This window comes from Rhipicephalus microplus, chromosome 3 (genome assembly GCF_043290135.1).
Source record: "Rhipicephalus microplus isolate Deutch F79 chromosome 3, USDA_Rmic, whole genome shotgun sequence".
Taxonomy (NCBI): Eukaryota; Metazoa; Arthropoda; class Arachnida; order Ixodida; family Ixodidae; genus Rhipicephalus; species Rhipicephalus microplus.
Genome location: NC_134702.1, coordinates 199,222,790 through 199,237,449, shown reverse-complemented (window position 1 = coordinate 199,237,449; position 14,660 = coordinate 199,222,790). Strand labels below are relative to the sequence as shown.

Genomic DNA, 14,660 nt, shown 5'->3' with positions numbered 1-14,660 from the left:
GTCCATTTCTTCTTCTTGATTTCAGCTATGATATCCTTAACCCCCGTTTGTTCCCTAATCCACTCTGCTCTCTTCTTGTCTCTTAAGGTTACACCTACCATTTTTCTTTCCATTGCTCGCTGCGTCGTCCTCAATTTAAGCTGAACTCTCTTTGTAAGTCTCCAGGTTTCTGCTCCGTAGCTAAGTACCGGCAAGATACAGCTGTTATATACCTTCCTCTTGAGGGATAGTGGCAATCTACCTGTCATAATTTGAGAGTGCTTGCCGAATGTGCTCCACCCCATTCTTATTCTTCTAGTTACTTCAATCTCGTGGTTCGGTTCTGCGGTTATTACCTGCCCTAAGTAGACATAGTCTTTTACAACTTCAAGTGCACTGTTACCTATCTCGAAGCGCTGCTCCTTGCCGAGGTTGTTGTACATTACTTTCGTTTTCTGCAGATTAATTTTAAGACCCACCTTTCTGCTCTCCTTGTCTAACTCCTAAGTGGATGTTATAATATCTTAAATCTTTTTTTAGCCAATTTTTATTTCACATTTCCCAATCTGTCAAGATGTGCGCATGCCATTTCCGTTAATTCAGGGAGTTTTGCAGAAGTGTTGTAATCTCTGTGTAAATATGCAGGTTGCTGAGGCAGCTGGTGCCGACTTTTATGCCTCTTCCGCTTATCATAACCAAGCAGTGTGCTTAGTAAAAAGCGGGAACGACGATGGCAGTGTCTACTAAAAACATTGCCCCATGCAGGCTTGGGCAGTGGATCAAGGCAAATGCATACCTCCACTCCCGGGAGTACTCGTCTAGCATCACCAACTTCAAGCAGCTTGAAGCCAGGGTGAGTGTGCAGCTCATCAGGGATTCGGGCTTAGCTTCTTACTAAATTCTGTACCACAACTGAAACCCTTTACGAGAGATGCGCATCTGCTGTCTAGTATAACTGATAGTCTATTATATCAGTGTCTCTTGAGTTGGGGTTTAAATGTTTGAAGGGTGAAGCTCCTTAATAAGGTTGAGGCTTGTTCGTTGGCGGCGTTCGCCATAGCCGAGCAAATGCAAGGTGCCCACTATACGCGATGACGATGATAATCACAAACACTGACTGGCTCGTGCAGTATATGACATCTCGATAAGCTCTACGATGCACTTCATATGACTGGAAAAAACTAACAACCACCACAGGAACGTGCACACACCTCGTCATTGGCAACTTCGGGCTAGATCTGATACCACAAAGCAGCAATAATGAAGGCAAAACAAAATTCACAACTCAACACAACATACCATTTATGACTGATGCATGAGTGGACAATGTCACAGGTGATTGAAGGCAACACCAAATGATCCCACTGCTTTGCCCACTTATCCTTCACTAAGTGGATTTGCAGCGTTTTTTTTTTTTTTCTGACAATGAAGCGATGAAGGTTTTGTTCAGTTTTTGAACATGGGCAGTTTTCACTGTAGCTCTTTTTCAGTGATGCTGCTGTTGCCAATGGTGGAAAGACGTAAATGTGTATAACGGTTGAAATTGAAAGAACAATCTGATTCAGCACATTCGTTCTGTGCTGTAGCATTTCATCATTGTGTAAGCGTTGTTTTGGTATGCTTAGTGATTTTTAAAAGCAAACGCTTCTGAGAGTAACATTATGAATGGCTTGTGTTTACACACCAAATTTGTTTATGGGCTGTAAATTTATGTGCACCTCACTAATATACTCCACTATATGCTACTGAGGGACGCACCCTGCCACAAGCCATTCATCACCCCGCTGCAGTGGTATAGTGGCTAAGGTACTCGGCTGCTGACCCGCAGGTCATGGGATCGAATCCCGGCTGCGGCACCTGCATTTCCGATGGAGGTGGAAATGTGGTAGGCCCGTGTATGTACTCAGATGTTGGTGCACGTTAAAAAACCCCAGGAGGTCGAAATTTCCGGACCTTTCCACTACGGCGTCTCTCATAATCATATCGTGGTTTTGGGACGTTAAACCCCACAAGTCAATCAATCAACAAGCCATTCTTCAAAAAAACTTTTTTCATGTGTGCAGTCATGACCGTTGATGAATTGAATTCGAAAGTCTAAGTGCAGAATATGTAACATATCTAAAAGATGTGTATATCATTTTAAAGACACAAAAGGTATGCCAAAAGTAATGTTTCAGTGGGCGTGCGGTGTATGTGTTTGTGGGGGGCAAGGTAACTTAGATTACTATGAGTTGCAGTGTGTAAAATTATCAAAGATTGCTTAATTGCTAGCTTGTGACTTGACAGGTGTCCAAAGAGGTACGTGTGGGGTAGTTGTGTCTACAGCTTAGCTGGGAATATTGACTCTGCAAGTCAACACGCCTCCAAAATGTGTAATTAGGTATGCAACATTATGAAATGCAATGGTGCACAGAAAATATAGGTGCTACAGACACAACACAGTCTGATCAATAATTTCTTTTAGCAAGGTGGAGGATCTTAGATGTGCAGGAGAAGTTGAGTGCAGCATCATGTCAGATTGTTTTTCTAGCAGTTCTTCAGCACTGCTAGAAAAAACAATATATACTAATACTATAAACTTCATATACTAATACAGTACTACTAATAATAAACTTCATACTAATAATAAACTTCATATGCTAATACAATACTAATAATATATAAACTTCATATACTAATACAGTGCTGATTGGTTCATAATCTGTACATTTGCGATAGGTCACTGCCAAAGGATGGCACTTATTTGAATGTATTCTTGTAAGATCCATGGCCAAATATTACCTAACAGAATTCCCAGGCCTACTTTTGAGTACGGGAATGCACACCTAGCACTTAAATTTGGCCAGCATTCGTTGCAGTGTCAAAGGTACACTTTCCCTTTGCCTAATGATAGTATATAGGTGTTAAAGCTGCTTTGCATTTAAAAGTTTCACATCGAGCTCACCAAGATGGCTTATGCAAGTTGTACCAGTGGAAGAGGTTAATATATTCACAATGTCTATGCATAAAATGTGCCTTATTTATTTATTTTATTGGTTATTTCTTTATGTATTCACTTATTTATTATAAAGGCATTAACCACATTGGAGGCAGGCTGAGGGGCACAGTCTATGAAGCTGTCGCATGTTTGCTCTTCATCTTCTTTTTAATGCAGCTTGTCTTGGCAATGTACCCGTTAGCCCAAGTGAAAATCTATATTTTTATAGTCTATTAATTGTAGGGTTTTGTGTAAATATATATTACATTCAATCGCTGTTTGACATTCTGCCATCTTATATAAATTACTTAATTTTTTTATTGATACACCAATTATCTATGACCTTTCCAGTGTACCCAGTGCTTCTTGTATAGGTGTTGACCTGCGAACCTTTGCTCATGTGCTGTGCAGCCACAGCTCTCGGATAATGTGGAGATCCTGGCGTCGCTAGGGGAGGCTTACTACCACACAGGAGACTATACGAATGCTACAGCCACATTGGAGAGGGTGAGAGTTGTTGTTATGCATCAGTGACTGTTGGCAGTCCTTTCAGTTTTCAACAAGTTCACATGACTGCCTACATCCTATGAACACTGTGCCTGTTTAGATAATTATGTGACTTTTTAGCTTATCTAGTTTTTTCAAAACTTACTAGTGATTAATACAAAGATTTCTTATGGAAGTGTGTCGGTAGAACGTGTATGTTGAAGTTCAATGTTGCAAAAAACGTTCGTATGCATGATATCAGTACAAAGAACTTTCACTTAGCTTTCACTGGTCGCCGCAGTGTGCCGGACCTACTAGTATTACACCTAATGTAGCGCTGCAGTGAAGAGCGCAACGATAGCATTTCATCAGGTTGTGGTAGCCAGATCTCATTTTCTTCATAACTCATTTCCTTAAAAGTCATTGAAGGAGGTTACTTTTATTATTTTCCTGTTGTTTGAACAATCTCACAACACTCTGTACGGTGTAATAAAAAAATACATAGGGAGCTGCATACTGTGCATGAAAGTTTGAGCTTCATTAAGACGAGGTTTCGATATCACAATGTAAATTTGCCAATTTTACCGACTTCATTGTATCAAGATTTAACTGTAGGAATAGTACTTTTATGTTCATCACAACTGTTGATGTGGTCATTTGAAGAAACTCTTTCCCGACAGGTGCACAGTCTGGATCCGCACCTGCTGCGAGGCATGGATGTGTACGCTGCCCTGCTGGCTAAGGAGAAGAAAGTCAAAGAGCTTGAGTCGTGAGTCTGTTGTTCTTCTCATTTAGGCATCGAACAGAGCAATTGTCGTCAGAGCAATGAGCAAACTATTGTGTATTTTTATCGTTGTTCACCCATGTTACGTCCTCTGTAGGACAGCCTTCTTTGAGTTATCTCCTATGACGCCTGCTTTTGTGTTAACCGACACCATTTTGTGGTTCTAAAATTCGTAACACCAAGCGTCAGCTATTGCTGGGTCTGTTGAGGACAGAACATCCGGCACTTACCATGGAACCGGCTAAGATACAGAGATGGCCTAACATGCTACTCAACTATATATAGCATTTCCAGCATAAACTCAATAAACTGTTTTGCAATGCCAGCGCATTAGGCTGTTTACTTCTACTCTTACTGCATCTGATGGAACCTGAAGACATCGTGCCCGTCGTGATGTGCATAGACTACTAAAACATCACTGCAGTGCTTACAAAACGTGCACTCTTGGCCACAGATGACATCGCCTCCTGAGTAGAGATTGTTGTTCATGAAAGCTAACAAGGTTGATATTTTAGTGGCGTGGGTTCGACTAGACATTGAATATGTTGCCACCACCTTGCAACAACTGTGTTCAAGCATTGCCTGTGTCGCTGGTTTTCAAATGGGGGTCATCGGACTCCTATGAGGACTCTGAGACCAATTGAAAAGCCACGTACTTCAAGCTGCTTGCTGTCTCATGAACCCCCACCTTTCTTTCTCTCGCTGCAAGGAGTCCTTTATCCATTTCACTGCTCCACAAGGGTTCCCGAAAATTCGTGGCTGAGGAACGCTGGTCTACGTCATCAGCAGCGATTCGCGTAAACTTCGTAGAGATGGGCAAAATAAGGTTTCTGCTTCGTATAGACTATGTGGGGCCGCTACATGACAAGATGGCATTGGTTGTGCCAGATTTGAATTGCAAATGGAAACCTAGCAATTGAACATCTGTCTTACACATTAAATAGCCTATTGGCTTCATATTTTGATTACGGTTCAGTAGAAACGCTTCCATGTATGTACGAGATTTTGGTGCATGCCTAGGTACCGCTAGTGGTCGGAATTAGTTTGGGCTACCCCGCTGCGGGGTATTTTGTAATTGTATCGTATGAAGTTTGTACACGTGAAACCCTACAACTGGTGAATGGTGTGTTACTCGTCCTCCTCGCAGGCTCTCATCGCAGCTCATGTCGGTGAACAGCAGGAGTCCTGAGCCATGGGTCGTGATGGCCTACCTCTGCTACGTCACAAAGAAGGGCAACCGAGCCATCTACTTTTCTCAAAAGGTAGCTGCATGGCCTCTCCCTCTCTGATAGGAAACTTCTCGGCTCAGATCAAACTAGTGTCTGAGTTCATTCACGTCGAGGAACCTCCGCAGTCATGAAGCAACCGGTTGCAGGCACGCGCAAATGCTCGCTTTTGCAGGAGGCGACTGTTCGAGGCTAGTAGCTCTTTGTTAGATTTTTCACTTGCTAAGCCTGCTAAAGAATAAATGCACAGGTAAAGCATGTCTTCTTCCATTTTGAGCCGGTGGTTGTGCACGCAGATGGGACAAGTGCTATCTGTAAAGGCATTTGTATAGGTAACGCGAAGGTCACACGAATTGGTGCAAATACTGCGAGTCGCTGCCAAGTTGCCAGTTGCAAACGGCTGAACAACCACTGTCAATCGACATTGTGAACGAGCCGTCAATTTAGGAACCCCTACTACATGCAGAGATTCACTTTTTTTTTTGCTTGAGAACACGGATTTCGAAACCAAGGGGTCGATATCACTATAATTATAGTTTATGATGATTGGGCCTTTGTTTGTCTTATACCACTGTCACATGAGTGCGCGAAAACTCTTTCACGTAAGCGGTCTTTTGCGAACCTCAAAGACCTTTAATGAACAGGAGTTGTCTTGCAGACACACAGCACTGACCATCTCTTTTCGGTGTTTTGTTCCGAATACACAACTGACAGCATGGCGCTAGCTTCCAAAACGAAATTACCAGTCGATACAAAATTACGTATCTCGATATATAAAACCCACTGTCCCTCTCTGATTGCTGCAGCCATTGCTCTTCGTGTGCGTTGAGGACTGTTCAGTTGGCGGCATTGACCATACATGCTACAATACCGCACTTCTTGAATTCGTGTGTGTGATGCGCTAGGCGCCGCCGTGTATCCCTGAGCCTCTTGACCTGCTTTAGTTGTACCCAAGTAAATAAGCTTTAAAGGGCTTATTACGCCTTCCATCAGATATGAATTTGATTTGTATGTAAGCCTAGGTAACAGAATTAACATTTTTTGTTTCACCAATTATAATTGCTGACGCCCTTTGGTTTCAAAGCTATTCTTTTACGTCTGTGAAAGAGATCGACAAACGCTGTTTCCAGAAAGTACCGCTTTTGAAAAGGAGATCGCCCGCTGTGGTTTGTCTGCAAGCGGAACCCTTTTTCAGATGAAGACTTTTTGCTCAAAAGACCTTTAGGTGCCCATGTGACGAGAGTATCGGCACGTTTGTTCTTCAAAAAAAAAACAGAAGCATAACTGCAGTGAACGTAGAAGTGCACTGTTATTTCTCTCAGCCACATTGTCTCCTCCCCAATCAATGTTCAATGCAGGCATGTACGCTGAACCCTCGCCATGTGGAGGCTCTTCTGCTGAAGGGCACAGTGTTGTTGGAAGTACAAAAGGTGCACGAAGCCATCGCCCACTTCAGCGAAGTGTTCAAGGTGGCACCTTACCGGCATGAGGCCTACAAAGGTGTGTGTGTGTACATGTAAGCTTGCGTGTACACTTGTTTGTGAACTGTAGAGTGCTGTAGCAAAAAGTGACACAGCCAACAGTAGTGCAGACAAGCAAGAAGACATTTACGGCACCTTCTGTATACAGTAAACAAGCTCTCCAAATTGCCCAGTGGTGGAACAAGTTGCGAAACCAAAGAGCGCACAACTGGTCACATGTCATGTTGATTGCGAGTCGAAAAGTAGGAAGCATGTTCTCTATGTGTGTGCGGAGACATTCCATCCGGTGCCACTGGGATCACACATGCTATTTCTCAGAAAACTGAGGAGGTAATCTCGGCACATTGGCTTTTCTTGTTTACGAACAGTAAGAGCACACTGAGAATGAGCACACAATGAAGGCACTATACCTACGTGCGCATGTGTGTGCCTTTATTGTGTGTTCATTTTCAGTGCGCCTTTACTGCTCATGAACTCGGGGAAACTGCTCACATTTTCGGTGTGGCATTGCTCATTCATTGAAGCCTCTTGTGAGACAAGCGTTCACCGTGTGGGAAAAACGAGAGCCGGCTGCGTTTTTATTGGGTTGGCTTGCATGAAAACCCTTTTGCAACTTCATTTTTGCAAACAGTAAGGAGCCTGAAATAGCCAGAATTATTCCGGGGCCTTTAATAGCATACATCATAATCATATCGTGGATTTAGCACCCGAAACAACGAATTTTACAGTAAAACTTTGTTGATACGTTTCCAAAAAAACTGGGGAAGATAAACGGATGATTCGAATCCAGCAAAAAATTGAGGCTGAGAAGTCCATATGCAGGTGTAAGGACAAAAAACACGGATTTCTCAAAAAACATGAATTTTCTGCTGCTGCCTCTAACCCTTGGACAAGAAAAGCTCCGTCAGCACACATTGTAGACCCATGTCCACATTTTCATTGTTTTTTGTGCAAAAGAAGCTTTGTAAGGCTTCTAGTCCAGCAAGGGCTTCGATGAAGTTTGCAGGACAGCGCATGCTTTCGTTCTCATTGCTGTCTTCCCGTGCCTCGTCTCGTCCCCCACTTTCGTTGCTGCATACCCCCGCACCACCTCCGCGACAATCTCGACGATACTTTGCGGCTGGGAAGTCCAGACGTTGTCGTCTGTAGTGACAAACTCGGCAGAGGGTGCATCGGCGCCAGTGGAGGAGAGGCTCTTATCGATGTCGTCTTTAATGTCAGACCCGCACCCCAAAGGGTCGTCTTCACTGTGCTCTGTATCCTGCTCTGCAAGCTGCCGCTAAAAACCGCACTTCTTATAACGATTGCTAACCACTTATCTCGTCACACTGTCCCAAGTAGGGCTCAAGTATTTCAAGGGCTTGCGTTTCCTCGACACCATGCTAGGTGCAGCTGTCTCGAATAGCGAACTATTGAACAACGTGCAGCCTCGCACAGGACCCAAATTGCATATGCCTTTTTTTCTTCTTGAAGTAGCGACAATCACTGACGACGATCTCGTTGGGCGACGCTCATGTCTGGTGGAGATTACCCTGCAGTGTTGCCGACATCCAGATAACATAGCAGTGCGCTAATGACAGGGGGTTTAGCGGAGGGAGATAAGCACGTATCTTTAAGGGGAGACGCGGGTCGAAAAGTCGCGGTTTTCCGGAAAATTTTCGCTTTTTTTTTTCCGGATGTATTGGCATCCTTGGACTATAATCTATTACTTCTGAAAATATCAAGCTGAAATTCGCACGAGAAATTATCAAAAAATGCTTCCAAGTGGGCAGCGGCGACGCGAGAAATGCGCGAAAGTCGCGAAAAACGGCGAAGTTCGCGTCGTCCTGTCGCGAAAACGACGCGTTGGCCGCCATTTGCAATCGTGCACGCATGCTGCGAAGGCCGTATCCTTCATAATTCACTAGTAGCCAGTCTCGTGCCTTCACGCAGAATAAACAAAAAACTAGAAAAACAACGCGTACATCACGCGTTTTGAATATCGCGGCACACAGCGCGAGGCCGCCATTGGACGGCGGTGCGCTCCACGCTCCTCCCCCTCCTATCTCTCCGGCAAAAGAGCGAAGCCTCGGACGTCGCGATCGAGTTTTTCTGCGTTTCTCTGCATTTTTGCGTCATGGCAAGCCCGAAGAAGTGCAGTTCAGATAATCGAAAGTTCAGAACTCGCCACAAATATCGAGGGAAACGGCGTCGGACGCTTCGCAAAGCGACAGCGAACGACGATGTCGCCCCCGACCAACGCCCCGACGCTCCGACTTCGGATAGGCCTAACACCGTCACCGAACCCTGCGACAGTGGTTGTGAAATAGCCGCTGCCGTGGAATTCGTCAGTGCATCCCAAAGGAAGATTGGATTCTTCGAGAGTGAACGTAGACCGGTAGATGCTGCTACTGCGAACATGCTGCTTTGCGAAATCGATGCGCTGACGGCACTTGTGGCGGGTGCGCAATGCCCAACCTGCCGCGAACGGAAGCTGGGCGTGCAAGAGGCAGCTGGAAAGCGCAAAGGGCTTTCGCCATTCCTCGAACTGTGCTGTCGAAATTCTGATTGCCCTGAATCTGCACTTTCGTTCACGCACACGTCGAGACATACTGCTTCGGCCGGGGACCAAGGAACGAGCGCTCGTTTTGACAGTGGCAGCTCGTGTGACAGCTTTGCTGTAAACGTGAAGGCAGTTCTGGCAGCACGCGCTATAGGCGCAGGCCACGACCAACTTTCACGATTTTGTGCGATTCTCGGTCTTCCGAGCCCGATGCATCACAAGACATTCAACGGCATTTGCGAGAAGCTCCATGGTGCGGCGATGACGGCAGTGAGCAAAAACTTGCACCAGGCACGAAACATCACGAAGGACGCAGTCGGCGGCAGAGATGTGCCAGTCATGTTTGATGGCACCTGGCAGAAAAGAGGTCATAAAAGCCACAATGGAGTGGGCACAGTCGTGTCCCTGGACACGGGGCTCTGCCTCGATTTTGAAGTTATTTCGAACTACTGCTATGCTTGCAGTATACACAGGGACCTTGGGGAGGATGAAGAGATATGGCGAGCTTTTCATCTTCCAGTTTGCCAAAAAAACACTGACTGCTCATCCCATGCAATGGAACCTGTGGCAGCTGTCAATATATGGCAGAGGACCTTGTCTTATGAAACTCCACTGCGATTCACCAGCTTCCTAAGTTATGGTGACAGGAAGGCCTACACTGCAGTCTGCGAGGGAAATGTATACTGTGACACCCCCATTGACAAAGAAGAGTGCACGAACCACGTTGCAAAGCGCTTGGGAACTGCCCTACGGAAATTGGCAACGCCACTGCCACGAGGCGAAAAACAGAAAGATGCGACAATAATAAAACTACAAACATATTACAAGATCGCCATCACGAGCAACAAGGACAGTGTCCGAAATATGTACACTGGCATATGGGCATCGTATTTTCATTGCTGCTCCAGTAATGGTGCCAGTAGCCACAACTTTTGCCCCGCGGGACCAAATTCGTGGTGCAAGCACAAGCGTGCGGAAGCACTGGGGGAGCCTGCACCACGCCACACCCCACTGTTGACGAAGGCTCAAGGATTGGCAATTATGCCTATCTACAAGCGCCTTACTGAGGATAAACTCCTTATTCGGTGCCTTCATGGCAAGACACAGAATGCAGCCGAATCGCTGAACAGCAAGATATGGCTGCTATGTCCAAAAACAAAGTTCGCCTCCAGAACAACTGTGGAGACAGCGACCGCTCTTGCTGTACTCTGGTACAACAAAGGCCACAGGGGCTTTGAAGAAGTACTCGAAGGCATTGGAATTCTCCCCTCACAAGATCTGGCCACACATGGTGACCACTATGACGTCATGCGCATCGGGAAGATGAACCTGAAGCAAACTGCAGAAGCGAGGGCACACCGTCGCAACACAGCGAAGAGAGCTCGTGTTGAGGACACTGACCGCAAGAGCCGTGAAGGACCAAGCTATGGTGCAGGGGACTTCTAGACACTTGCAGTGCATTCAAGGCAAGGTACTTTTCATTGTGCCCCAATTGATGCAAAAAGAATGATTTCCTAATAAATGCCAACTTTGCGAACTTTCAAACTTGTTTTTCTCATTTTCATTTTTTCTGACAGTTCACGTTTTCCGGGCAGCCTTTTAGAAACTTATATTCATTGTATAGTAACGAAACTTGGCACACATATTCTTCAACACATGCAGAATGCAAATATCTACTCTAAATTGCAATGCCTACCAGCATTAGTTGTGAAAATATTAGCTTATTGTTTCAAGGGAGATTGAAAATAATAAGTCATTCAATACAATTTTTTTTTCTTGGTTCCAATATTTCTGTGACATATCTATATAGATATTTGCACTTTTCAATCTACCAAGAGTCAAATAAGATCAGACACAGTGCTTTTACTGAAAGTTTAGTACATAAAAGAGTGCCCGCAAAAAATGTAACTTTTTGCTATTGTTTATGGCATAACTCAATAATTATAGCAGCTACACAAAAAATGATTGCATATTTGAAATCTGCATGAAAAACTATACTAATAACAAACTTTTCAGGTCTCTATTACTAGAAATAAAAAAAAACTTTTCTGAGGAGCGTCTCCCCTTAACGCATCTTCACCATTTCATCTTTACCGCTGAAAGGTGTGTGGCTCACATACCTAAATACACATGGCATTTTAAATCTTCTGAAGGAAGAACATGGTGACAGAATCCAGTTACGCATGAAATGTGGTTGGGAGAGGAGGCAGATGTAGCAAAAGTGAGAAAGATGCATAGCGCATTGTGTAGCGGAGGCAGCACGTTCGTCATGTATCGAAGCATCGCTAACTGGAGATGACCGACAGTGCATTCATTCTTTGTGCCACATTGTTAGCTCTGTAGTGTTCTGCTGGATGTTGTAGCCCTGGGTCTGAACAAAAAGTGTGCAGGACGAGCAAAGAAATCTCTGTCGCCGTGTGACAGCAGTCTGCATTTCACAAGCACTCGCGAGCGTTTTGTTTTTGCACATCTAAATGATAATTTTCACCCGCGGAACGTATCATGCGACTGCAGTTTGCCACAGTGTCGAACGTTGCTGCCAATTGTAGTATTTTCCGGAAACCCATCAAGCAGAACGTATTGATGCGTTTGAACGTTGATGGGGGCATTTCTGGTTTTCGCGGTTTCGAGCATAGGAGCTAGGAAATCGTATTAGGCGGGAACGTATCGGCGAGGTTCTACTGTACTACCATTGAATACCAGGGCATTTCCTTCTTGGCAGGCATGGTGGACTGCTACCTGGCTCAGCTGCGGAACAACGATGCAGCGACACTCGCCAGCAATGCCTGCAAGCACTTGGGCCACACCCCCCGGGCGCTCACAGTCAGTGCCGCACTTCCTTCTCTTTTTATTTGTGCATATTGTTTTTGTGGAGTGCTCATTCATTGACTGTCTCTGGGGACATTTTCAGCCTACAGTATCATCTTGGTGAAGAAAACAACAGTTTTTTTCATTGGGTAGAGCATGTGCTGCTCCAATCGCTCCAGACTGCTCCAAAAGACAAATGCTGCTTTATGCTGCTCCAAAGTGTAATACTTGTTAGTAATTGCTCCAAACCTGCTACAAAATGGTGTTGACAAACTTAAAAGAATGAAGTTGAGTCATGTGACCATCTAGTGAGCCTAAACAAAATCAAAGGCAAGCTGTATCCACTATCATCCTAGCATACTACTCAGTTGCGTAAATCCTGAAAAATCGCAAGGGGTGACACATGGTGGCCAATTTGTATATTTAATATGGGTTGCATTTTTATTTATATGAAAATAAATCGTGCTTTAAATAAAATTTAAAAAACGAGCATCCTGTCGAAGCTCAAGCAATTGCATTGTTCTATTCAGTCTCTCTTTTTTTTCACCTCCTAGCGATTTTCATAGTTCACACAGCTGACGGGCATTTAACACAGGTATGTAGTAAATGATTAAAAGCCTTTCAAAAAGTTGAGCACCCACAATATACATATTGCCACGTTCCATTTCTCAAGTTTTGTTATCGCCCCAAAACACTACACAATTCTCAGCGCAAAACACGCGTGCAGTTTTCGAGAAGCTTTCGGACTTTAGTAGATCATCTCGATAAGATCACGCCCACTCGGCAAACTGTACTGATTATTCTGGAACTTACGCCACCGCCAGCGATAACGCTAGAACATTCGATGGCAAGAGTATAAATGCCGACGCACTTCGCCGCTTGTCAGTAGTTGATGGACGGCCGACGCTCCGTTCGCCGCTATCAGTCCAAGGCTGCTACTGTAATCGGATTTTCTGTTTACCGAGCACAGGTTCGCCCAAATAAACAGTTAAATTCCAACACAAAGTCTCCTGTTTTCAGCCACGTCACGACCCCGTGACATCTGATGGAGGTGCTGCTTCTTTGATGTTCCGGACGCCCCCTTCAAGCCGCGACCCCAGCCCAAGCGGCAAAGAAGACTCGGACGCTAACCCTGAACAGTGAACAAGCCGCCGGCAGAGGGGACTACAACCAGAGTACGGGCCCCTTCCTGAAGCAGCCAGGCAGACCCGGATCCCGACATCAACTACTGCAACCATGACCGCCCCCGTGCAGCCTGCACCACTCCTGCTCCGACAACCAAAAGAGCTGTCAACTTTCTGCGGTTCGCCACTGGAAGACCCGGAAAGCTGGATCGAAAGGTTCGACCGCGTCGCCGCCTTCAATGACTGGACAGACTATGACAAGCTCCAGCATGTGTATTTCGCCTTAGAAGATGCTGCTCGGACCTGGTTCGAAAATCAAGAGCGAAGCCTTACAACGTGGGACGTCTTTCGCGCCAGGTTCCTCACCACTTTCGCAAGTGTGGTGCGCAAGGAGAAGGCCGCAGCTCTTCTCGAAACCCGCATGCAGATGCCAAATGAAAACGTGGTGCTATTCACGGAAAACATGGTAAAACTTTTCCGCCACGCTGACTCCGACATGTCCGAGGAGAAGAAGGTCCGTCTGTTCATGCGAGAAGTAAAGCAGGAACACTTCGCCGGGCTGATCAGAAACCCGTCAAAGACAGTCGCCGAATTCATTTCGGAAGCATCTACGATAGAGAAGACGCTCGAGATGCGCACGCGACAATATAACCGTAGCTTCTCGTCTACAAGCTATGCTGGCATTCAAGGGTTTGGAACCACTGACTTGGGTGAGACGATCCGAGCTATCGTGCAAGAAGAGCTGCGAAAATTACTTCCTTCAGCGCAGCCTCACGTGGAATCCATCGCTGACGTCGTACGCCAGGACATCCAGCAATCGCTTGGCGTTTCTCAGCCTCAAGAGCCTCAGCTGCAAGCCATGAGCTATGCTGCTGCAGCCCGCCGCCACGCCCCTCCTCCACGTGCACGTCAAAACTCTGCCCCATCGCACTTCCGTCGCCAGACGCCACCGCCGCCACCACCCCCACCGACGTCCTACCGTTCGCCAGCGGCCCAGCGCAGTGCGCCGAGGAAGACTGACGTCTGGCGCACCCCTGACCACCGCCCGCTCTGCTACCACTGCGGCGAGGCCGGACACACATACCGCCATTGCCAGTATCGACAGATGGGACTGCGTGGCTTTGCCATCAATGCACCGCGTCCACAGCCAGGAGAACGGCCACATGACATCGCCGACTACCTGACAGGAACTCAATGGACACCACGAAGTCCTTCCCGTTCGCCGTCGCCCAGCCGCCGCATGTCGCCGCACC

At 45.9% G+C, this 14,660-nt stretch overlaps 1 protein-coding gene across 1 annotated transcript in view; it reads left to right on the top strand.

Annotated features, from left to right (window-relative positions):
• The window catches only part of LOC142804088 (anaphase-promoting complex subunit 7-like), a 64,334-nt gene that overhangs the window by 32,014 nt on the left and 17,660 nt on the right, over positions 1-14,660 (top strand). Inside the window, exons 7-12 of the mRNA XM_075890658.1 lie at positions 745-832; positions 3,368-3,463; positions 4,123-4,211; positions 5,374-5,488; positions 6,811-6,952; positions 12,198-12,298. Coding sequence (XP_075746773.1) covers positions 745-832; positions 3,368-3,463; positions 4,123-4,211; positions 5,374-5,488; positions 6,811-6,952; positions 12,198-12,298 — 631 coding nt within the window. The remainder of the gene's footprint in view (positions 1-744; positions 833-3,367; positions 3,464-4,122; positions 4,212-5,373; positions 5,489-6,810; positions 6,953-12,197; positions 12,299-14,660) is intronic.